Source organism: Varanus komodoensis, unplaced genomic scaffold, assembly GCF_004798865.1.
Source record: "Varanus komodoensis strain SLA01 unplaced genomic scaffold, ASM479886v1 scaffold9, whole genome shotgun sequence".
NCBI classification, from domain to species: Eukaryota; Metazoa; Chordata; class Lepidosauria; order Squamata; family Varanidae; genus Varanus; species Varanus komodoensis.
In genome coordinates, this window is record NW_025336598.1 from 9,670,320 (window position 1) to 9,696,132 (window position 25,813).

A 25,813-nucleotide genomic window follows, 5' to 3' on the forward strand; every position below is an offset into this window, starting at 1 on the left:
GGGAAGTAAAATTCAGAGAGAGTCTATTGTTGAATCCCTCAAGAAGCTCAGATCTAAACAGAGAGGATACTAGTAGGGATGTGTCGAAGCTCTTCAGAAACTGTCCCTTTACAGTTTGTGGACTTCCTCTTATTTTGGGCCCTGTCTTGGAAAGCAAGCCAAGCTGAGAGGAAGCCTGTGGAATTAAAGTTGCACAACTGGCAACCTTCTTCTGCATCACATGCATCAGCACAAACAAAGGCTGCTGAGAGTGGCACGGAAGAGGGATGCTGCTTCTGAAGCATGAACTTTGGGAACTTGAATTCATAGCCAAATCAAAGTAGACTGCAATCCAGTGAATCCAACACCCCCCCCCCAAAATGGATTCCTCACATTTCCCTAGATCAGTGGTCCCCAACTTTTTGGGCACCAGGGACCACTTTCTTGGAGCAGGGATGGTTTTGGGAAGATTCAAGTGTATTACAGTGGTGCCTCATACTTCAAACTTAATTAGTTTCAGGAGGCTGTTTGAACTCTGAATTGTTTGAAGTCCAAAGCTATGTTCCCCATTAGAGATAATGGAAAGTGAATTAATCTCATCCCAGACCTTGGACAATACCCATCTCGATAAACTTAAACAGTAAATATGCATATTATATTTAAAATATAAATATAACACAATAAGACACCAACTTTAATACCTGAAAACAATAAAATATATAAATATGTACAGTACTGTAGAATAAAATGAAAATTGCATTTACTGTCCACATTTTTTAGCGAGGAGTGGTGAAGCGGAAAAGGTTGGAGGAGGCAGTGAGACGAATCAGGAAGGTAAGCAGTTAAAAGGCACCCAGAACAATCAAGAAGGCACTCAAAAGGATTGAAAAGGCATGCAGTAGAAGGGCACAGATGCAACAAAAGATGAGTTGGGCACACAACTGGTGATGTTTATGGCAGTGACCACAGTTTTTTCTCTGTACCTGCGGTTCCAACTTAGAAACACTGTTCAAATTTCAAAGAGATTCTACATTTACTCTAATGTTTGAACTCTGGATCTCACCTGCCACTCACCTCCTGCTGTGTGCCCTGGTTCCTAATAGACCGCAGACTGGCACTGGTTCATGGCCCAGGGGTTGGGAGCCTCTGCCCTAGATAACAGCAGCAAAGTTGAGACTGTTTCAAGCAAAACCCCAAAGAGTGGGTATCAATGTAAAAATGAAAGGTGTGTTCATGTACTCAGCAGATAACTGACAAAGTAATTTAGCCTTCAACAAGCCTGTCCAAACTAGGTGTTTCTCCTTCAGCTTTCAGTGTCAGGATCCAACCTGTATGATACCACTGTAAATCACAGAGGCTACCTACTTCCATCCTTGCTAAGGCCAGAGCTTCAGCTAGGTGGGAAAGGTAACTTGACTCCCACCTGTGTGCCTCTGATAAGCTCACATTGATGCTGAAGCTCCTGTTGATTTTGACATTCCACAGACCAACTAGGCTGAAACCTTTCCAAATGACTTCTCAGCAGAGACTAGCTAAAAATAATAAGACCACTGCAGAGATGGAGCTGGGCCCAGTCAAATGCCTCTTGCAACAGACCAGAGGCAATCCATGACTAAATATGCAGGAAGTCAAGTACACATTGGTTATGCACTTCAGTTTCAGCTTATTCAGCCAGCTAAAGCTGTTTTCACAGGTAGGGGAAAAATCTGGTTCTTCCCCTTTTTTCTGAATAAAAGTATACTTAAATAGCACTATGACTTCTGAGCATTAATGGTGCCCAAAATCAAGGCTGGTCAATCAATGCTAGTGTGTATAATGTTTTTACACCTTACTCCCCAAAAGCAGAAAACATGAAAATAAATAATCTCACATGAGCAACATAAAGACTGATCTTTTTGGTAGCAATAGCAAATGAGGTTGTTTGATTAGTTACATGAGAATCTGTAAGTAATTTACACCTTGGCTCAAAGCAGATTCTGTTAGACATTTCTTTCAACAAATGTATGATAAATAGTTTCCTGGAACCAACATAAAACCAACAAAAGTGTACAATGTATAATATTCCCTCTTTGTGCAGCACCACATATAGAAACATGTTAAAACACAGAAACATTTGTGTAACTTCTATCCATATAAGAAAGAGTCACAGTATAGAAACAAAATTCCATAAAAGCTTGTCTCAATTCAGAGTAAATCAAGGAATTAAAATAATGAGAGAGGTATTTCTCACACTTAGGAAGGTGGTAACACCTACTAAATCCTTCTTGAAGAATGTCCAAAACTTTGTTAGAATACCATTCTCTAATATTCACCTTCAGTCCTCTTAAAGAAAAGGAAACTGGTGAAAGTGAGAATTGGGCCAGTCTTTCAGAACAAGAATAACTCTACTACCCTTCCTTTTCTTTTCTGTTGGCATATCACTCAAACCTAAAAGAGGGTTGCCTTGATCACTTTTAGAAAAATTGATGGGGCACCACCTCCGAATGAAGAATATGAAATATGAAGAAAAAGAGTGAAAAGGGGTACATCTTAAGAATGTGTTCCAAAGGACCTCCAGAAGTTCTATTTTATCCTGTCACAGAATTTGCACTAAGATCTTCCCCTCAAAAATTTTCAATACAAGAGACACCAACTGAATTCCCTAAGTTCTGAAAAATATTTCACGCACTTGCACTAATCTAAAAGTAGTCATTTTCATGCTTTGTTTATGAACCTTCTAAGCCAAATTCCCTGAGAAATAGATACCCATATATTTGTAGAATGAGCACTGTGCAATTAGATGTTCATCTAGAATCAGTTGGCATCTTTTGGATCATTTTGTAAATACATAATTTTAGTGTTTTATAATTCATTTCAAGAATTTCAGGTTCACAGCAATCTCCTGATATTTTTTTCCCATAAGCATATGCATTTTAAAAGAACAGAGATCTTACACTGTTGGATAGAGAAAAAGGAGGAGGAAGATTATCATTCCTCCACTACATTATTCATGTAGTCACTGAATAAAAGAAGTGCTACCAAACAACTTGGTTGTTCCTGTAAGAATGACAATCCTTTTTGTTATGGTGCTGAGATCCTGTGTGTGCTAGCAAGTCTACATTGCTGTAGAGCCCTTGGTTTATCATAAGTCTTGTCAATATTTGTGGCCTATCTCATAGTCTGCACCTATTTACTAAATGAAATGCTGACAAGTAACAAACAAAGGGAGTAAATATAGTTTTCAATACTTCATGAGCTAGGCCTTGGTATTAGATGCTGCAGAAGAAAACACTGATCTGTTGTACTGAATTCCGTCCTGACATCTGCTTGTTCAGAAATAAATGATATGATTAGTCTCAGCCCACTGTAAATGGCCTCTACCATAGACACCTACTTCTTCCCACCAAAATCCAGTAAATCAATATGTCTATACCTGCTAAGCCTCCATCAAAAATGGTACCACAGGTGAGCCTTCCAGGGAATCTGCCCTGGGTCTGTGAAAAGCCCTTCCCAGGGAGATCCAGCTAGCATGTTCACTGTAGTTTAAGCAGCAGGTTAAGAAGTTCCTCTTCCAGCAGGCATTTAATCTTTAATATGTTGCTTTGATTATTAACATTTGTAATTTACTATTTAGTCTCTTAAATGTTTTTGCACGCTGATATTTTCATTGCTGTATTTATTATTTTGGTTGTTGCTCTTTTGTTGTGTTTTATTTTAATGAAATAAAAAATGTGAAATGTCCCAAGGACATTTGTCAGTGAAGGGATACATAAGTTAGCAAAGATCACTCACACCTTATGTTTGGCCCTTTGACAGCTGACAAGGCAAACAAAAGAAAAATAGCTCTGGGTCCATGTTCAGGTTTGGTACCTGTTTGATTTTGAAAGCAGGTGCCTGCCTAAATGTGGCCCAAGTGAGGCTGCCCATTTGCGGAGGGGGGGGGGGTTGTGCAAAAATAAAAGATGGAGGATTTGTAAGCACAAACCACCTTTCCTAGGTGCCACTGGAGCATTTTCAAGAGGCTGTCAGTGGCTGGAAAAATTGGGATTGTAAAAGTGGGCTGTGGGGGTTCTTGCCAGGATGGTTTTTGTCTTTTGTGAACTCATCCATGTCTTCCAATCCTGGAAAATTGCCTTTAACCTTCCCTTAGGATCCTGAGATTTATGAACAAAAAAGTTATCATTATGGAAGGAGATTGGATCATCCAGGATCCAAGCTAACCCCTCTAACCTCTTTCCTTCCTGATTTGAAATTCTGTTGCTAGACAGGCAAACAAACCCATCTAGTGAAAATGCAGGGCAGGGGGACAGGGTGGTGAAGATTTCCTTGCCACTCTTCCTACCCGGTGTTAGGTAATAGAACCATAGAATCACAGAATAGTAAAGTTGGAAGGAACTAAAGGGCCACTGGGTTCAACCCCCTGCTCAATGCAGGACTCCCAGTTAAAACATCCTTCTCAGGTGGCTGTCCAGTTGCGTCTTGAATGCCCCCAGTGTGGGAGAGCCCACAACCTCCCCTGGTAACTGGTTCCATCGTGGTATTGCTCTAACATTCAGGAAGTTCTTCCTGATCTCTAGCTGGAACCTGGCTTCTTGTAACTTGAGCCCACTGTTCCACGTCCTCTGGGATGATCAAGAAAAAATCCTGACCTTCCTGTTTGTGACAACTTTAAGAACATGAAGAGTGCCATCATATCTTCCTTCCGTCTTCTTTTCTTGAGGCTAAACATCCCCAGTTCTTTCAGATTAGTCTGTCAGGCTTTGTTCTTGACAATTCCACATTGCCTTCTAGTAATCATTGCATTGCTTTCAAGGTGTTTGCAGACTGACTGCTTTATAATCTGCTCCAGAATTTCCCAGGGGTTTTATCTCAGACTGATTGGTCTGTAGTTCCCAGGTTTTCCCTCTCTCCCAAGCTTTCTTGAAGAGGGGGACAACATTAGCCCTTCTCCAGTCATCTAGCACTTCCCATGTCCCCACCCCCCACCCCCATGATTTCTCAAGGATGTTAGACAGTGGTTCTGAGAGTTCTTCTGCCAGTTCCTTTATGACTCCAGGATGGGGCTCATCAGCCCCTGGAGACTTAAACTCATTCAACCCACTCATTTAAGCACTTAGTAACGTTGAGACAGTCCAAATAAAACCTTTAAATAAAAAGATAAGCTTTTGTGTGTCTTTTTATTAAAAAATCAGGCAGTGGTGCCCTTACTCCTCTTCCCTAGAAAGGACTATAACTTTTTGGCCAGCTCGACAAGCCTGGGGAAACAGATAGAAAGCCATCGATTCTCCTGCTGACTGAATCAGGCATGCGGCCTGGGGCTAACAGCAACACTGGATCAAAAGGTGAGAATATTCAAATCTGGCCAGGAATGCGGGTGGGTGGATGCTGCCAATCTACAGCGATACATTTCACTCTATTGAAAAGGGAAAAAAAGTATCCAGCTAGCTCTCCAGCTACCAGAAGCAGGCTGAACGGATTTCTATGCACTAATGCAATCGCCTTCCCTGAATGTCAGAACCCACACTTGGGACCAGTTATGATTCATATCACTCGACTCTTTGCATATTGCCTGTTCAATTTCCCTGTATTGATGCAACATTTTACAATATTCTTTCTGTCGTTAACCCTCTCCTTAACCCTGTTCATACTCGTATTGTTCCCTGTACTCATTCATTGCTCATCAGCTGTGAACGTGACCCACAACCTATAAAACCTTCTGTACATGCTCAGGGAGCTAATAGCCAGTTCTGTGTACTGACTACCCTGCAGCACTGTTGTTTTACTCTCTGTCAGAAAGAGATTCTCTGGTGTCTTTCAAATAAACTGCTGAAACTGAATGTAATGTCTTCTGTGTGGATCAGAGCGAACATTCTCCTGGTCCTGCGATTCCAAGATTTCCTGATAGTAAACATTCAGCCTCTGAGCTCAGGGGCTTAGGATCATTACAACAGGACTGTGCCCTTAGACGAATTTTAAAAGGTAATTCCACATATATTTAAACCATTATATTTGTAACTAGCCATCCTGAGATCTTGTATAATACAAAAGCATACAAAAGCCTTTAATAAATGAATAAATAAAATAAATTATGGTTTACATTGAGTGCAAACACATGAGCATAGCAGGTTTGTTGACTGCTTTATAAACAGACAAAATCAGCAATTTGTGCAAAAAAAAAAAAAGCAAATCTGAACTTTGAAAGCATAGAAGGTATTCCTCCCTTTTTGTTTCAAATAGTGTACTTTGCAAAATGATTCCTCTGCATATTTATCTCCAAGGGTGGGAAAAGATGCCATCCCTGTGAGACACCTCTGACCAAGACCGCATGGCAGACCAAAGTACAAAGCAGTGTTCAAAACAAGAATGACTGGTCCCTGCTGCAACACCCTATAAATGTGAGAGAAAGGGCAAAATGGATAGCTCTCAGTTGTTCTGAGTCTGTTGCCTAAATCAGCAGAAATGCAACCCACACCCGTCTCTAGTTTGCCTTTACATGGAAGGTGGGGGAGCGAGAACCAGAAAGGGAAAGAGAGATAAAGGTTGAGAGGGAGAAGAACAGAAACAGTGTGTGACATTAGAAAACAACTTTTCTGCCAGTGACGAAGGAAGTGGCAGCTGCTGCTGCTTCTCAGAAACTTCGATCACCATGCCCTTTCAAAGTAGCTCTACCAGGACTGCGAGGCACAGATGGATTTTGACTGGATTCATCGTTCTGTTAGTTATGCTAGTTGTTATTGTGGTGGTTGTTGCGTTTCAGCTGGGAAAGAAAGAGAGCACCAGCTCCGAAGTCCTGCAGTGGAAAGGCAAAGGGACCACTGAACAGCTACGTGAGATCATCCTGGGGAGATGTTACAACTATATAGCTACAATTAACCCTGATCTAAGGTGAGTACTAAGAATACACTTCCAAATTGCAAAGCAGAGTACAGACTGCTGGAAAGTGTGTGTGGACAAAGAAGTCAGTGGGGCAAGCAGTTTCTACTATAGATATGTATAAGATATGTATAACATTTATTTTTATTTTTACATTTGTATATTTTTACATACCTGGGCGATTCTTATTCTTTCCAGCAATTAGGATTGTTAGCCTATTCCTTAGCAAGAGGAAGCATCATTATCCAGCCTTTTCCAGCATGCTGTTAAAGGCACAGGAATCCTCTTAGCAAAAAAAGAAAAAAAGTATTTAAGTGATATTAATCTGGAACCAGGAACTTAAACTCAAATCTTGGAGGGGCAGGGGGATGCATAGGATGTGAGTTTGCCTATATGTGCGTGCAATGCAAGTTGAGGTTGTATTTCTAAATACCAAATAGTGAGACAGATTATTTGAAGTGCTTGAGGTATTTATTTGTTCATTTGACTTGTGTTCCACCACTCTGCTAAAACTGGTACTCAAAGAAGCTTTCAGGGTACTTTGCTGACCTTATAACAACCCTATGAGGTAGCTCCTGGTTACTTCCATATTGCAGCTGGGGCTCTGACACTGGAAACTTCTGACTTGGTTTATCTAGTGAGTTCATAAACCAGGGATTTCCTGTTATTGCTTCAGGGGCCACCGCCCAGCACTTAGTAAACACTATCCTGCATTTAGTTGGGATTACTGCCAGAGAAATATGAGCAGGTCTGCAGCCTGACAGCACCATCCTATGCATGCTTACCTGGGCACAAGTCCCACTTGGTTCAGAGCACCCTTTTTGCATGTTAGTATGCATCAGATGGTTGCTTTGAAGCACTGTCCTATATGTGTTTTTTCAGAAATTGGTTTCATTAAATTAAATTACATTTACTCCCTAATAAGTTTATGGTTGCAGCTTTAGACATTTAGACCAGGTCTAAAAGACACTACTGACATCTCCAAATAAGTGTTAAAATATATGACTGATTCGTTTTAGGGACAGTAAAGCCTACATGCTGTTTTTTTTACTCTCTTATCAGAGGCTTGTTTGTTTACCTTATCAGTGTGTTGGAAGGGTATATCATTCATCTCTCCAGCATATGTTCTGGAGAGATGCATATGCAGAAGCCATTTCTTACCAGAAATGTTTATCACTGGTCTTGTCTGGAGGCAGTGATGGGAAACTGTCTTGTTTTGGATAAATGTTGCAACCACTTCCTTATATGTGTGCAAGCACGCACGCACGCACGCACAAGCAGTTCATATACTGATAATGGTAATGTAATATAGATTCCTGTACAAATCTGTATTTGTCTGATGCACAAATACTTATCTCTGACTCAGAAGTGATTCTTCCAGGATAAAAAAGGAAAATCAGGTTGGTCAAACATTGTTTAAATCAATCTTCAGACATACATTCTTTTGGTCTAAATGGAAGTTACATGGCTCATTCAGAAGTTTATTTCATGTGTTTCTCCAATGGGGTGTCAGGGTTGTAGACTAGATATTAATTTCCAGCTCTGTGTGGACTAAAGTGACACAACTATAGAAAATAGAGGAGAGAGTAATCTAGCAATGCCACTCATTACTGTGAATATCTTTATTTATTTATTTGTTTATTTATTTATTAAGATTTTAAACTAAAACTACACATATCAATCATCACACACATCAGATTTACTGGGTCAGCCTCCTACAACATGTCTTTTAACATTCTATGATCATACTATAATCCTTTTATAAAAACATGAAAACATCTTTAGATCAAAAACAAGTCCCGTTTCTCCAGCCAAATAAAAATGTAATTCCAAATTTGATAGAAGTCACTATCTTCCTTCTTCCATCTTCTTTATTGGTAAAATCAATCCCATCTTTTCTTGCAAAGTCCTGCTTCTCTTGACCATTATTTAAGGGAAGCTTCTCCAGGTTGGGTGAAATTGCAACATCTTTCTTCTTCAGTGATAAATTTTCATCTAAACATTTCTGAACAATTCAAAATCTATCCATTTTTCTATTAAAAAATAACTTCCTCACTACCACGATTACTAGTAACTTCAAAAGGATCTATTTGACATCTCAAAGGGCATCCTAACTACTCTGCTTAGTGATAACTTTAAGCCAATTTTCTTTAAACTCACTAATGTTTCATCTGACTTAAACTCCATTTAATCAAATATAGTTAATTCCATACAGTATCACATATAAACTTACCAACCCATATAAGTCGTTCGTTTTTTTTAAAATAGTAAGTTCTCCTATTTTCAATTTCAAATATAATCAAAGATATCCATTTAACAATGTTTCATTAAGCTAAGTTGTTAAATTTTCACCAACCACATTAAGTTAGCCTTTCTATATCTCATGTGCACATACCAGCCTATTTAAATCATCCCTTTTTAAGATGAAAAGAGGAACAAAGAGAAGGAAAGAGAAAAATCTTTACACTTACAAATAACATCAAAAGCATCCATTTATCATCTCTAAAAATGTCTTAACATCTCTATTTGTTGACTATTAATACCTATAATGAATTCTCTTATTTTCAAATACAGATCAAATTAAAAACATCCACTTAGCATCTTTAAAAGCATCATTAATTTATCTATTTGGTGATAACTAATACCTATAGTATCTTTTAACCAAAATTTCTTTAAACTAAGTTACTAATGCTTCACCAAAAACAGTAGCTTAGCTTTTCTATGTTACATATGAGCATGCCAACCTCTATGCGTGACCCCTTTTTGAAATAACAAGAAAGAAGGTTCTCTTATCTTTGATTTTTTTTACACCTCTGCCAAACCTTTCTGTTTTCTTTGCATTATAACATCGTGATATCTGTAGTAGAATTTCCAAATGTAGCCACATAAAGCCTCTCTTAAATGGTTAACTATTTTCTCCTTCTCCAACATAGCAAGCAAATCCAATAATCTCATGCTGATTAGCTCCACCAATTGTGCCAATTTTTCCGCTCGTACAAAAAAACATGCCTGTAATAAATCATGTAATAAATCCTGTCTGCCCATTGCTTCTTTGTTTACATTAGAATATCGTAGTGTCTGTAGTAGATCATGTGTCTTGGACTGTAGCCCAGCTATCTTCTCTTCTTCCAGCTTAAGAAGCAAATCACATGGAGGCTTTTTTATTCCTGATGTTTCCAAATATCCATCTGCTTGTTGTCTATTTACAAGCCCATCCCATAATGATTTACTCTCTAAATATCCATCTGCTTGTTGTCTATTTATAGGTCCATCCCATAATAATTCACCTGTTATCTTCCCAGTTTCAAATTTTTCTTCTGCTTGCTGGATATTTTGCATATTCTGCTCAGATACAAATCATTTGGTCAAAGCTTGATTAATAGAAAAAATTAAGTTATCAAAGCCAACTTTTGATTCAATTAAGAAACAGTCAAGTTGCTTAATTAAAACAGTCTTCTGTTGCAGTATTATTGCCTGTTGAGATCGCTGCAAGGCTGCTAAAGAGGTCTGTATTTCCAGAAGTGTTTTTTGAATTTCTTTAATTTCTTCCATATTAATTTCTTCCATATTGGCAGTGTTTTCACAGCCTTGGCAGGGGTCCAAGGAACAAAGGTGCAAAGATGGGCGTTATTTTGGAAGTAGTCCAACACACAAGAAGATTACTTCTATCGTTCAATTAAACATTAATTTATTGTTTTCATTCTTGCCCTTGGACAGATTGAAGAAAAAAAAGATCTTTTCCTTACTTACAAAGAGCTCTGTCTCTCTCTCTCTCTCATGTAATTCGCCGCCTTTCAATTCCGTGGGGGGGGGGGGATTCTTTCCCTCCTCCATCCAAAGGGTTTTCTGTTTCTTCTTTTATATCAATTAGCAAACAATGCAGCTTTTTCCATGGGTATCATTGCAAAAAAAAAAAGAAAAAGAAAAAGAAAAAGAAAAAGAAAAAGAAAAAGAAAAAGAAAAAGAAAGAAAGAAAGAAAGAAAGAAAGAAAGATAGTTCCCAGTAGATCTGATGCTAATAGCTAAAGTAGACTAAACAAAAAAAGTATGCCGAGGACTTACAGAGAGCTGAAATTCTCTCCTGTACCATCCAGCTGAGAAAAGCTTGATTTTCTCCCAGTAAGCACAGAATTGCCATTCAAACACTTGCTGGGAACTTTGCCAAGCAATCTATCTTCACCCCTACAGGGCTTAGATTGGGCCCCCACAGCCCACCACCGGACAGTTACCAGCGTGTTCACGGAGCCCCGTTAATCACATCTGTCTCGTCCTGACGCCATGCTTGTCTCCTCATTACTGTGAATATCAAATAATGGGTCAGTGCATGATGGAAGGAACAAGGATTGAAACTGACCACTGAGATGGAGCAGGATATGTTTTTAGATGGAACTTGCTTAGTCTCAGTCAGCAAACTGTGGACAGTGAAGGAAATATGATAGTAATATATCAAGAAATGGTATCTATCTCTAGTATTGTACAGAAAAAAAGAACAGTATATCACCAGTCTACAATAAAGAATGAAGGCAGGGATGAAGAGTTTAGCTGAATGGTTTATGGGAATGTCATAGGCTTACTTTCAGGAAAGTGTTTATGCCACAGATGTGGTGGGCGGGGGAGACGATGGTGGGGCTTGTGGATGGTCCCAAGATGTGTTGTAGAGTATTTATAGTGGAGGAGAATAAGGGAAGCAGAGTGGAGGATGGCATTTTTTCATATCTTTAATGCCCAGGGTGTTGCCCATGCATTTCCAGTTTGAAGAAGTGACTTGAAGGACAGAGGGGAAATGCTTTTGCATGAAAACGAAGGGCAGGGCAATTCAGAGGATGGCAGAGAGGGCAGGGGGCAAGCATAGTGCAGCTGATGCCAAGGTCACTCTTTCAGGCTGTGAGGTACGCTTCTTTGCTACTGGAAAGTGACAACGAGAGGTCAACATTTGGAGGAAAGCTGAGAAGGGAGGGAGCAGGGAGCAGCCTATAGGAGTGCTGCAGGCAGCAAACATCTGCTATGAAGCAGAGCAGGCTAGTAGGGGCTGAACAGCTGGAGTGCCTCCTGCAGGTGACTCTGTGGTAGTTATATTCTTGGACCATGGAAGCCACAGTCCTAGGTTTGGACATCACAAGACACAATTGGGGTAGACCATACACCATATGCATATTCATATTCCCTAAAGGAGTATATTTTGCACCTGTGAAGACAGCCATATAGAGGGCCTATCTCATTATTCACTCTTCTGCCCACTATATGATTCTCCCAGAACAAAATATATATCTTATTAGGTACGTCCATGTATAGGATGCTCAACAAAGTTGAAGAATGTTTTTCTATTTTTATGAAGGTGGTATTTTCATTATAGTTTGTGTCAAATGATATTTGTGTTTTATTCTCCCATCTTAGACATTTGACCTTTGTACCATTTGTAGTGGCCCACAACTAAAGGCAGGGAAAGTTTTGATTGACAGGCTTCAAAGAACAGGCTTGAAAAGAATGTTCCAAAGAGCTGCATCAGGCACCTACATTACCCTCTTTTTGATGTTAGGTGAAGACATTTTCCTGGGAATTTTAGTTTCATGCTATTTTAAATTCTATATTTTAAAACTTTGCACTGCTGCTAGGTTTTACTCTAGTTTTCACGTTTAGACTGTTCTAGCTATTTACATTTTTATTCTGCGCCCATGGAAAGGCCATTTAAAATGACTGGTCGTTTGAGTCCATTCAGTATTAGAGATACTGGCTGACTTCTCACAGCATGACAACCCACCCTGGCAATTAGCCACAGTGGGTTTTGCTTTGTGAAGCGCCCATGATAAGCCCAACAGACACCCTCTCTCTCCCTCTGTCTAGTGATTGCAGGCTGATTTCGGCTCACCATGGCTATCAGAGCGTCCCCACTGCTCCTGGCCTGAAGCGCAACAGGCAGAAACCCTTGCTAGTGGCAAGGATGGCTACTGTGTGCCATCATGGGACACAGAAAGCTTTTGACAGCAGCCTCCAGGTGCTGCTTGGGCATCTACCTGGTAGCTACTCACCAAGCAGCTTGCTGGCTTTGGGGCGCACCACCATGGCTCATGTCACCCAGGGTGACATAGCAACCCACCACAGGCAACAAGAACCCCTACGACAGTCAGTGAACACTGCAGGTTGAAGCAGCCCCTGTTCACACAACACTGCAGCCCTGAAATAACAAACAGGGATGGATGTGTTACTTTGTCAGCTGAACCAGCCCAATGTAAATTTAAGTCTAGCTCCATCTTACTGCAAAGCGCATTCACAATGGTCTTATAGGAGAGACTGTAACTATATCAGTGATCAGATGAAGAAGGTCCCAGGTTTGATCTTTGGCACCTCTAGACAGAACTGAGAAAGAACCTCTCTGGATCCCACACAGCCAATTAGGATAGATGATACTGAGCTACATGGGCCAATCGCTTCCTACACTTCTGTCTAGGCAAATAGATAGCCCAGTCAGTGTCCATATGGGGGAAATTAAAGTATGAGCTATGAATATTATTTTCACATCTGGAGCTTTCAAGAGATATTTCACCCATTTTAAAAGAAAACAATGCTGATTTGATTTTCTGTGTGTTTTAATTGGCAATGGGTCAAAGATATGAAAAACATTTTTAAAAATACAAATCTGTATAGATAGCAATGTGCTTGACATTCTTAATCTATTCAAAAATGATAGTGTGTAGAATAAACTACAGAAGGAAGCTTACCCAGAATGGACAACAATCCAACCATTTGTTCTCCCAGAGCTGCAGCCAGTAAAACAGCATGGAAAAAGTCCTTTCTGCACTTTGATCCTCATTGCCACGGTCATTTTACCTTATGAAGTAACCCAAAAAGAATTAGTATCACTATGTTAAGGGTTTTCTAACAAGACCAACAGTGAAAAGGCAGGGTTATAGAGCTGCAAGTGGAGCAACCATTTAGACGTTTCTGATAATCAGATCACATCCCTGTTATTACAGTCTTTGGTTTCTGTGGAATAGTAAAAAGCATTCTTTGCTTTCAGTGAGATCATTAGGAAGATAATACAAAGAAAAACAAGAATTGGTGCAAAACAAGTGAGAGAATGAGAAGAAAAACAAAAACCAGTAATGACTGATGGCAAATCGGAGAATGATGTTCCTCTTTCCACCAATCAGAGCTGCTGTAATCTTAGAATGAATCACCTTACCTGCTTGAACTGTCTGACAATCATTACAGATGCAGTCTGAGCTCAGCTCTAAGTTTGGTCCAGATGTATTAGGTGTACCATAATATGCTGCAATCTACATAATGGTGCCCCAGGGTTGGAAAGAGTTAAAATGTATTCTTCATATTACCTGGGGGAGGGGGGTTGTTTTAAGTGCTCCCTGGACTTTTTAAGGATCTTGACCTTACCAAACATTATTATTGTTAGTGACATACAAATCTAGGAGGAACCTCACTCTATATGCCTTCAGTATTAGGGGATTTTGTCCCCAGGCCACTTAGTGTGCCATTTTTGATAGACAGCAGAGTAAAGGTCAAATGAATAAAGAAAGAAAGAATTCCTTGCTTCCGAAAACAAGATGGATTTTCCTGTGTTCTGATCTAGTGATACTTAATGTTTTTATTTTTCTGATGTAAGTTAAACTAGATATATTATTTAATATTATTTTAATTTTATTAAAACTTACAGTGATATTTGAGATGAATTGCATCAGCTCATGTGTGGTAGAAATAACTGGTATTTCTCCTCAGTTCAGTGTTTATTGTACTAGCTGAAAGCCATGACAAATACATGAAATGTATGAGCATAGACAACAAAATGAAGACTATCAAACAATATAAATTATAAATAGATTAAAATATAGTATGAACAGAAATTCATCTTTAACTTAATTCTGAATCTCTAATGCAGTTTATAGCAATTTTGTCTAATTCCCTCTTCCTGATCTTTTTTGCTGCCAAAGCAAACAAAACAAAGTTTTGTGTCATATGACTATCAATACTGCTTAAAAGAAAAAGAAAAAGAAAAAAAAAACAAGTGTTTTTTTCTTCTTTCTGCCAAGGCATTCCTGTATTCATATGAGAGCACAGCTTTCAAGAATCTCCTTCTGGGGACTTTGTTGTGAAATACACACACGCACAGATGCAAGCACATGTGTGCACACACACACTTCCCTATAGGGAGCAATCCTAGATAGCATCTGAGGGGCTATAGGACATTTCATATTCCCAAATCCAAGGTCAGAGGCAATCTCCTGAATTCAGAGTGCTGAACTGGAGCTGCTGCTCCGCTAACCCTCACAGCCAGGTTAACTTGGGTCCAAGTTACCTGAGGGCATGTTTCCTCTCTATGAGCAACCTTGGCTCCCAAGAATGCAAGATCTTCTGTGGGTACCATAACTGGGGGAGGCTAGATTGTAACCAACTAGGAATCACACCTTTGTTGTGATGTCTCCTACTCTGTGGAACTTACTTCTGATGAGACCCCTTGGCTTTGTCACCCTGCTATACTTTTTAGGCTAACACTCTCAGGGTTGTTTCTCTTCCTTTTCCCCACCATCTCCTGTTGACTATGAAATATCTACTGCATGTTGGTATTTATATTTATGGATTTCTATTTATTTCTCTTCGCTGTGGTTTTGGTTTTAACCGAATCGATTACCCAGTATGCCATTTTGTGTGTCATAGCTGAAAAGTAGCCTGTTTTGGGCTGTTTTAGCATAGTTGCTGAAGGGCCAGGCCACATTGACTGGGCACCTTCCACTGGGTGGGTTTAAGCAACCCATTGTTTTTCCACCTCATCATCACAGTATGTAGATGACATTAGTATGGTGCTAATTAATAGGATTGTTCTAAGGATTAAAATCAGAGAGCACTTGAAAGGATGTTAAATGCTAAGGATTGTTTCATAGGAGTAATTAACACAATTCACCAAGCTTGAGTTGTTTTTATCTGAAAACTTCTGAAGCCCAAGGTGAGAACTGCAAAGAACACTCCTGCTTACAGGTGTGAACAGAACAGCACCATTGCCTCTGAAGATCTTTCACCACAAAGCAGAAGCCTTCTGAGCATCCATGTAATCAGGCATGGTTCTTTCTGCTTCCTGTTTCACTCACCACAGACACCTAAAACTGTAATATTTATTTTTGCCCCTTTCAGCCCTAACAGTGATCATTTTCATCACCAGCATGTTTTCAGAAGGAATGTCACATAGTTTAAGGCAAGACATCTGACTTGAGCCTTCTTTCATGGTTTTGTTTTGCTTGCTTTTGAGTTCCAGAGAAGGTCGGTGCCTCCTACTCCTGAGTGACTCAAAGACAGTGTTTGTGGAAGGAAAAATACTTCTTTGTTTCACATTCTGACTTTGCTTCACGCACCAAGTCCTATTGAGTCACAGATTCTTGGTCAAGCTTTTTTTTGTCCCCCTTTGTCTCTTTTAACGCTATATGACTGTTTAAAGCCTTTGTAGATGGTGGGGGAGCCCCAATTGCTCTGAAAAATTCAGTTGATACCCTCTCTTCTGGAGCTAAATTAAGGTTTTTGTTTCAATAACTATTTGTGCTTAAAGGCTGCTTGAATCATGTGTTGGTGCAATTAAGAGATTTATGTTTCTGCCACACCCATATTAACTGAAGTTGCCCTTAGTAAACAGTTTATCCAACAGTGTTGGATAATTTCAGCCTAAAGCTGACAGGCAGTTGAGAGCCGAGGCAGAGTTGAAATTGTGTGTTTTAATACTATTCCACAAATTAAACCACCACCACCACCACCACCACCACCACCACCATGTAAAGAAAAACACTATATTAGGAAAAATACTAGTTTTCCTAGACATGCTAACAATTATGTGCGCAATGAAGATTTTGAGACAAGATTGAGTTGTACATTTTATAACTCTACAAAATGCTTTGAGGTCACACTGTCCCTGGATGGTACCTTTGTATTTGACAAGCTGTATAAAAGTAAAAATAAACACTAAAACTATTTTAATCTTGCATTAAAAGGTGCTGTTAAAAATAACAAATACTCCTACTTTAGAGCTTGCTACCCACCCCCCAGTACATGGGCTCATTAAGATGGGTCAACATATAAAACAAAGAGAAAATTGAAAAGTAACCTTGGGGTAATCTACAGTTTATAAGCCATCTTTCAAAAATAACCTTATAACTGGATCACTACAGAACATCTGAGTGTGGCTTTTACAGAGCTACAGTAAATCAGAAAGAACATGGAGTCCAAATTACCTAGTATAAGCCTAAAACAGTGAGGGTGGGTTGCAGAGAGTTCCCATCTCCATCATCTTCCATCATCTTTCCTCATTAGCTTGTTCAGTCTTTCTCATTCATGCAAAATGGGGAATCTTGGAGGGGATAAGTCTTCCTCAGACACCTATAGCGGGGCATCGCTTCTACATGGTTCATAAGAGTACAACATTCCGATGGGACCAGAAACATCCTTCACTGTAGCTAAGATTAAAGTAAGGGCAGGCAGCTTTAGGTCTGTGGGATTGACTGGGGGGTTTTATATATAACCTGAAGGCCCACCAACCAGAGCCAGATGCAGAATAACAACTCATGGGATGCTAGGAATTAAAGACAGTAAGCCCTTGAGCTCATGTCCAAGCTAGGAAAATGGCCATTTCTGTTTTTCAGCCACCCTTTCATTGTTACAGCAGCCTAATTTAAGGGCTGTATGTTGCTGGGGGAGGGAAGCCTTTTCATTGTCACTGTTGCTAGACATTTTGGTGTCAGAATTCTTCCTGAACCCCTGCAAATTTCCTAGACCTAGACCTGCAAATGACCTACTATGTTACTACCCGGGACTAAAGGACATAACTTGAAAAAAGGCATCTAAAGGGTAGGAGTCCTTTAGATCATTAGCAGGGTTAGGAGTCCCATTTTGGCAGCATGGAGTTTGCCCCTAAGTATTCTGGCTACAGCTTTGCGTGTGCTGCTTGTGATCAGGATTACTACTCATCCTATGTCAGGTTCAATATCCGAAAAGAAATCCTAATAAACTATGGTGAGCCCTTGCTTGTACACATATTTTATTTTATTTTATTTTATGAGTAAGAACATTAAGAAAAAAAGTTTATTGTGTATATTTTGTTTGAACATGGGAAAGTGGCACCAGTTTGCACCGAGATTGCATCACAAATAATGCTGTGTGCGAATCAGTTAATTCTTCTTTATTTGTGCCTGGGACTTTGCACAGAGTAATAAAGCAAAGGAAAACAAAGCTTACAAAGAGGCTTTGAGAAGACCCCTTTTCAAAACCTTTGAAATTGGCAACAGCTTTTAGAGACAAGTAAGGAAGCCCAAAAGCATACTCTCTTTTTTGAATTTAACCACCATTCAAACTTCTAGGGCATTTTTAAAAAGGCCTTTTTTTCCAAACCCTTGGAAACGATGTTTGTAAGAGAAGTCAGCTGGCTGGGAAGAAGGGATTTGCAGCCCAATAAACTGGAAGGCACTTAGTTGGGAAGGCTTATATCTAACTACCATTCATGGATGGGCTTTGGAGACTTAGTCAGTGGTCTTGCCAACGTCCTGGTCACTGCTTGGAATAAGGAGATAACCCTGACAGTTGACATGAATGCTCCCAAATGTCCTTGTCCTATTATGGAAAAGTGTCAGCTCATTGGTACTCTGAATTGCTGATGGCAATGAAATGACAGTTTCAGCACTAATAATGGAGGCTCATAACGGATATAATTAAAGGCCAGTAAGAATCCATTTGAGATCTTGCTACTTGCTGTTTAGATCTTGTCCTTCCTGCTTATGAAAACTGTCAGATCTGTCAGAAATCTGGGCCAGGTACCTGGACTTCTGGAGTGATTAGTGCCTCCTTGAGGGACAGTGAGGCCCCCATGACTTTGAAAGAGGTGGTGGTAAGACCCTTGCAGGTCAGTGGTTTCACGTAACTATGGCCTGGTATCAGATTTGCCACTCCTGGGCAAGATGCTTGGGCATGTTGGTGGCTTCACAACTTCAGGCAGTGTTGCAAGTGCTGAAACTGGTCCCACAGAAGCAGCCTAGAAGATGCTCTGGAGACTCCTACAGGAATGGTATTCATAATGATATGAAGAGCAGAACGTTTTTTAAAAGGTTAATATTTTTCCACTGTTAAAACTGCAAATGCTTGGGAGAGTGCCATCTCAGACTCATTCCCCCTTCACTCTTGCAGAACAGGAAGGAATACCTTTTAAAGGATCAAGTCTTTAGTGACAATATACATACATTATCTAAAAACAGCACAGTTTTTTGCCCTATAAAACCATGGTTTTAGTGAAAGTAAGTTTATATGGGGGATATAAATCTAATAAATAAATAAATCGTGATGGAGACCTAGAGATGAGGGAGTCAGAGAGAAAGCTTGTGCTCATGCAGGAAACATGGGCACACGCAAGCAGTGGAGAACACAAATATTCAATCACAGACAAGCTTCTGTATGCCAAGCTGCACGTGCACAGGCACTTTCGCTTATGTTGGAATATTTGTCTATCCTGTATTTCGTAGCATGGACTGATTTTCTCTGAAATGATGTAGCTTTTAGACTATTATGATTCAACACAACATCCCTCCTCAGATGCACACATGATGCATATGGATGTACATGTGTTATTTCCTTTCAGAACTGGCTTCTAAGTGGTTGCTTCAGCACAAATGGTGTGGTGGTATGTTCTGGAGTGCAGGTGTTCCTCTTGAAAGCCCCCAGAGCCGCCACCTTCCCTCAGTTCCCACATTCAGACCCCTGGGTTGATCTATATTAACAAACCAGTTGTAGTCGAGTTTTATTGTATTTAGCCATAGGCCATTACAAACAAACCAGCTGTAGCAGCTTTCATTTCCACCATCAGCAAACCGGGCAGGTCTTATTCATTCAGCAATAAGAAGCCACAGAATGCTTTGTGTTATGATACAGAACAATATACTGTCGTTGAAACATAGAAACATGGAAACTGAGCAAGTCAGAAGGGGTCTCCCGGGCCATCTAGTCTGACCCCCAGCTCCAGCCAGCTCTGCTAATGACATGCCAACCATGTGCATGGCCAGCCTATCCTTGAACAGCCTCACCGATGGGGCCTTAACCACCTCCTGTGGAAGCCCATTCCATAGCCTTGGGGTCCCATCTGTCAGGAAGTACTTCCTGGCATCCAAATTGAACCTTGGTTCCCTGAGCTTGGCTCCATGGAGCATGTCCTGCCCTCCTCTGCAGGGGAGAACAGGTTTCTACCCACCTCCATGTGAGAAATGTTTTTCCCCAGATGCTGTGAGGATTGCAGTGGAGCTCACAGGAAATATGGAAGTCTGCACTGACAGGTTGGCCAATGAAGATCAGAAAGTGATGGGCCTGCATCCTTGGTAACCTGGCTCCATTGCTCCTCTACTTTTTGATGCCTGGGTGTTTGGGCACTGAATGGTGATTCCATTGGGATAAGATACAACAGTCCCCTTGGAAGAGAAGGGGCCAGTAGTTTGACAGGTAGTATTTTCAACACATCAACTGCTCTTGCATGATCCAATAAAATGCGCTATTGCATGCACGCCCCTGAACTTTCTATCTAATTAGTAATGCATCTGAAATTTAATTCTGTCGATGCATTAATGCAATTCAATGACTTATGAAGTTAGTGGTAATGATTTAATAATCTTAAAATGGTCTCAACTCCATAAACGTTGCTTGGTCTCAACTCCATAAATGTTTTCCATATTGCTAGGCAAGTGCAGCCCACTTCTGACAGGTGAGAAAGTCCAGCAGGTCCCCCCAAAAACAAGCAGGTAAAAAAGCAGGTCTCCCAAAAACAAGCAGGTAAAAAAGCAGGTCCCCCCAAAAACAAGTAAAAACAAAGAGGGGATATTTGCAAAGGGTTTTCTCTGTTGTGATTAGTGGAATGATCGTAGTTTATAGGCAAGAATTCCAGATTGTTTGTATCCTATTTCATTGTTTCATCAAGATGAAATCAAAACCCACATTCTTTCATTGAAACTTTTCTCATTTATGGGGAGTAGCTGGAATTAATCTTTGGCCTCTGATATACATCTTGCAAACCATTTATTATCCCATATGAATCTTCCAAAAATTTCTTAAGGTTTTTTTTTTAAATACTTGTCCATAGAAAAAGAAAAACTGTACTGGTAAATACATCTGCACCTGTTTTGATACTGTTCCCAGTGTAAAGCTGCATCTTTGTAATACAAATACTAACCTTCCATAGAGAAGACAAAACAACCAGGAATCTCAAAAACAAACGGTGGGACCAGGATGCCATAGAGGCCTCTCATGGGGTCATTAGATCCAGTTGCAGATTCACATTGCAAAAATGAAAAGCTGTAACACACATTTTTTTTCACATAAGGCTATTTACCTAAGCAAGTCCACAGATTTACAGAGGCAAGATCTAGGGCTTACAGAAAGCATATGATATTGCAGCAGGTCTATGTGCAAATTTGATAATTACAAGCACACTTGCAAATTTAAATACCATATTTTTCGCTCTATAAGACACACTTTTTCCCCCCTCAAAAGTAAGGGGAAATGTCTGTGCGTCTTATAGAGCGAATGTGTGTGTGCCCGACGTCCGGGACGCTGCCGGCCCGCCTGCACCACGTGGCACCACCTGGCCGGCACGCGCTTGGCGTGCACTGCTCTGCCCCTGCCCCCCCGGCGCAGGTGAGAGCTGTGCTGCTCAGGGGAAGCGGTGCGGAGGAGGAGGAGCCGCGGGCTTTAACCCGCCGGCTGCACGGAGAGACGGACTGCTCACCCCCACCGCCCGGGAAGACCTGCCATGGAGGAGGAGCCACAGGCTTTAACCTGCCAGCCGCCCGGAGAGATAGACTGCTCACCCCCACCGCCCGGGAAGACCTGCCGCTGCCACCACCGCACCGCCCAGAAGACCACTGCCGGCACGCTGTTGGCCCGACTGCACCACACCTGGCCGGCACGCGCTCGGCACGCGCTGCTCCACCCCCCCCCGGTGCAGGTGAGAGCTGTGCCGCTCAGGGGAAGCGGTGCGGAGGAGGAGGAGCCGCGGGCTTTAACCCGCCGGCTGCACGGAGAGACGGACTGCTCACCCCCACCGCCCGGGAAGACCTGCCACCGCTGCGCCACCTGGAAGACCACCTCCGGCACGCTGCCGGCCCGGCTGCACCACACCTGGCCGGCACGTGCTCGGCGCGCCCTGCTCCGCCCCCCTCCTCCGGCGCAGGTGAGAGCTGTTAACCACAGGTCGGTGTGTGTTTTCAAATGGCAATCCGTCTTTTAATGAAGCCCATGGGGAAGTGATGGGGAATGTGCCTGTGATTATCAGGAAGCTTTCCATGGATCCCTCCTCTGAAAACTAGGTGTGTCTTATGGTCAGGTGTGTCTTACAGAAACTTTGGTGACTCCAGCTCCAACTCTGCTTTTTAATCTTATAGGTAACATGGAGTGGACTTTACATATTCAATTACTTCTGCAAAGGAAAACTTAAGGAAAATCATTTGGAAGGAGATTGGCTAGATTAATTCCAAAAGCAAAGAATTCAATAGCATTTCCCAATCCAGAAAAGGACCAACCACAACTGAGCAGGCTTTGGAAGAATAAAAACTTTGTAGTTAATTTATCATCAGGTGTCCTAAACCAGGAATGGTTTAATTAATTAAATACTAACTTTATTTAGAATCAACTTTTTGATATAATGCTTTAAAGACTAGGATTGACATTTTGAAATTCAAACAGGATTTTAGTGAGTTCACCAAGTAAATGTTCACATCAAAGTCTTAAGTAGATGCTTCTTATCTACCAAACTAATACTACTACCTTTGAAAGAATACTGTATGTGACATTGCAAAAATAGAGAAAAAATATTTTACAAGATAGTTCAATAATACATTTCTTCTGGGGACAAGAAGTTCCATGAGACCGTGAGCTCATTTGAAATGTGCTGATGTGTTGTGGACACCATCGCAAAATGCCTGCTGTGGTGAACACAGTCAAAGAACAGCACATTTACAGAAAGGAAATTTGAAAAGGTGAAAAGCAAGTCATTTCCCCCAAACCCTGCACGCAGAGCAGTAGAGGGGCACCTGCTCACTCCAGAACACAAACTCACTCCTTTGAACCCATAGTTTTTGTCATCATTCAGAACCACCTCCAAACAATTTCTCCCTTCTCCTTCCACAGCCTCCTCACACCAGGCCCCATTTTCTCACCCCCTTGGATGGCCTCAAATGCCTCTTTATTGCTTCCCATTGCTTTCTGCAGAATTCCCCAATCCATTTTCAACAGAATGACCCAGCGGTCCTTCAGGATCCTCCCCATCCTCCAGTCTTCCACCTCCCAGGCAGCAGGAATGCATCTGTCACTCCTACCTGCCAATAATTGTGTGTGTGTGTGTGGGGCGGGGGGAATGGCTGGAGGCCAAGGATTCTCTGTGAAACATTCCCAGACACCCATATTGTAAAAATATAGAAATAAGAATAAACAGAGTTTATCAGCCAAGCTCTTTGCAGGTGCAGTGGTTGGTGTCCTTGAGTGTGTCTGAGTCCATAAACAATGTATTGCCTGTCCCTGCATTTCTTGTGCTCCCCATGCTATCACACACACTGGTTTTTTGTAGAAATGAGGATTCGGTAAACTTCTCCATCTGTTGTTTATGTTATTCCTGGAAGTTCAATTTCAACACTATTTTTTCACAAATGCTCTTTCAGTCAATTTCTTCTTTCTCCCACAAGGTGGCAGCATTTCACAATAAATCAAGTGTTCATTGAAAACCATTCTACCCTGAAAGTATCCCAGGTGTTTTATTTCTGTTTTCCTTCATTCAGAAATTCATACCCTGCCTGTCTATGCTGTGTCAGACCCTGCTGTGTCAGATCACAGGCCTACCTAAGCTAGCATTCTATTTCCCAGTGACCAACCAGGTGGCCCAACCAGAAGCCCCCAAGTGGGGTTAGCATTTTCCAGCTGGTCCACAGAGGTATATGCATTACTGAGGGCAACTTAGAATTGAGCGCCCTATGCAACAAGATGCTTCCATACCTGTGAGTTTCTTTCTGCAAGCAGCATCCGATGCTTGGGGAACAGATTTCATCCTTCCAGGGTCAAGTAGAAATGAATGAAAATGCCAGTTTCTCAAAGAGTGCTGCTTAATGGACCTTGCGTAAGAGAAACCTGCCAACCTGTCTTGATTCAAAAATCAGTGTTCCCGTGCCTTTCAGGACTTCCTGTAGCAGTGGTCCCACTTGCAAAACTGGATGGTACTGTAAGCACCAGAGGCAGTGCCCACTAAGGCTGGAGACCCAAAGCTCTGGAAGGCAATCTGCCCCACCACCCTGTGTTTTAAGCAAAGCTGCAGGGACCCTGAAGGCCTCTCTTACGTACATCTGATCCCCCTGGATTAGCTGCCTCTTTGTCCACAAGTGGTTCAGCTGCTGCCACCCCAGCCTTCTGCTGAAGCTTTATTCCTGGGATCAAAGGCCCTCCTCACCCCTATTTATTAAGAGACTCCTTAGGACAGTCTTTAACAACACAGAGATACACATAGGCTTTAAGAGCAGATGTAAATCAACGTGCAAATGTACATTTTTTAGTTCTGTGGGCCTGAGCACCCAAACTTTTCTGCACCTTGCACCACCCCAGCAAGCAAACAACACATTGGACACTGCAGTACAGTCTCATGGCAGCCACCACTTAGAAGATTAAATAGAAATCAGCTTAGCAGATTTTTGATGTGCACCAATATCACCTGCCCAACGCTCCCCAGCAGAGAAAAGCCTTCATCCAATGGTCGAAGTTTGCAAGGAAATGAGTCAAATGAATCTCATGGGACAGTGTTACAGAATCTGGGTATGGCCACTGAGAAGCTTCTTCCTCTTGTTTCAGTCAAAGAAGTTTCCAGGATAGCTGAGGCACAAAGAAGCGTCTTTCCACCAGGTATGGTAGAACAGACTGGCTGAACTAAGAGGAGGCAACCTGGGAGAGGAAGAACTTGGCAGAGTGTTGCTGTTTTCTCATAGTTATGCCCATTAGGCACCCTTGTACTAATGAAGGTGTATAGCTTAAATAGCACTGATCAGGAGGGAGAACCGGTTCAGGCCTAAACACAGAGGTTCTTAAGGCACCCAAGTGCTGTTCTATATAATTTAGACTGTAAGGAAGCCTGCATGGAACTCTAGCCCTTCTCTAAGTTCCTGTGTTTGTATGTTTCTGCAGAGACAAAGACTGCATCGCCATCTGGGATATGCTGGAACACGCATTTATGTATAAGCACCCATGCAATGCGACAGAAAAGGACTATCAGCCCATGATGGATGTTGCCCATCACTCTATCCCATGTAACAAGGTAACAACAGTTTGTGCCCCCAGGAAGGTTTGTGCATGAGTTTATTTCTGTATTTCCCTGCTTGCCCCCACTTCTTCATAAAGGGCTTTTCAGAACCCCTGAAATCTTGCAGAATGTGCCTGTGTGCAGATGACGGGTGGCAAGAGAATAAGGCTTGTTTCGGGGCTGCTGAGCAGGTGCAGCTCCCTGCCACCACATGTGATTGTGCAATTGCCTCCACACATATCTCACCCCACAGCTCAGAGAGGGGGCTGATTTGGGCTGTCTTTCTGAGGTGCTTTGGAGGGGAGAGAGGGGCTGGGAAGCCACCAGGATGCCCTGAGTTCCATCAACCACAGTTCTCCCTTAGCCCTGGATGGTTCACCCCCATCCCTGGGTCCCTTTTATGACTTCGGCAACACCGCTAGTATGGGTCTTCCTGCAAGGCAGGACGCAGCGCTCCACATGTCAAGTCCTGCCTCTGAGTTTTCCAGACTCAGAGCTGAATAATAATCTTGAGACTCTCTGTCTAGGAGTCATAGGATTGCTCTGCCTGAGGCATGTTTAGAAGCCGAAGAGGTCAAATATGAACAAAACGACACCCATTGACACCTCTCTTGCACAACTGCCTAGTCAATTCGTGCGTATCTCTCAGTACTGCCTCATTTGTGAAGGTTGCCCGTGCCTATTTATCTGAACAGA

The 25,813-nt window shown here is 41.6% G+C and overlaps 1 protein-coding gene across 4 annotated transcripts in view; it reads left to right on the top strand.

Annotated features, from left to right (window-relative positions):
• The first annotated feature begins 6,487 nt into the window (after window positions 1–6,487).
• The window catches only part of CD38 (CD38 molecule), a 40,450-nt gene continuing 21,124 nt past the window's right edge, over window positions 6,488–25,813 (top strand). For 2 of the 4 annotated variants that reach the window (XM_044418359.1, XM_044418360.1), the window contains exons 1-2: window positions 6,489–6,843; window positions 25,003–25,159. In XM_044418359.1, the coding sequence (XP_044274294.1) occupies window positions 6,605–6,843; window positions 25,003–25,159 (396 nt within the window). In that variant the 5' untranslated portion in view covers window positions 6,489–6,604. Of the gene's footprint in view, window positions 6,844–25,002; window positions 25,160–25,813 lie in introns of all 4 variants that reach the window. The other 2 variants (XM_044418362.1, XM_044418361.1) reach the window with 2 other exon arrangements.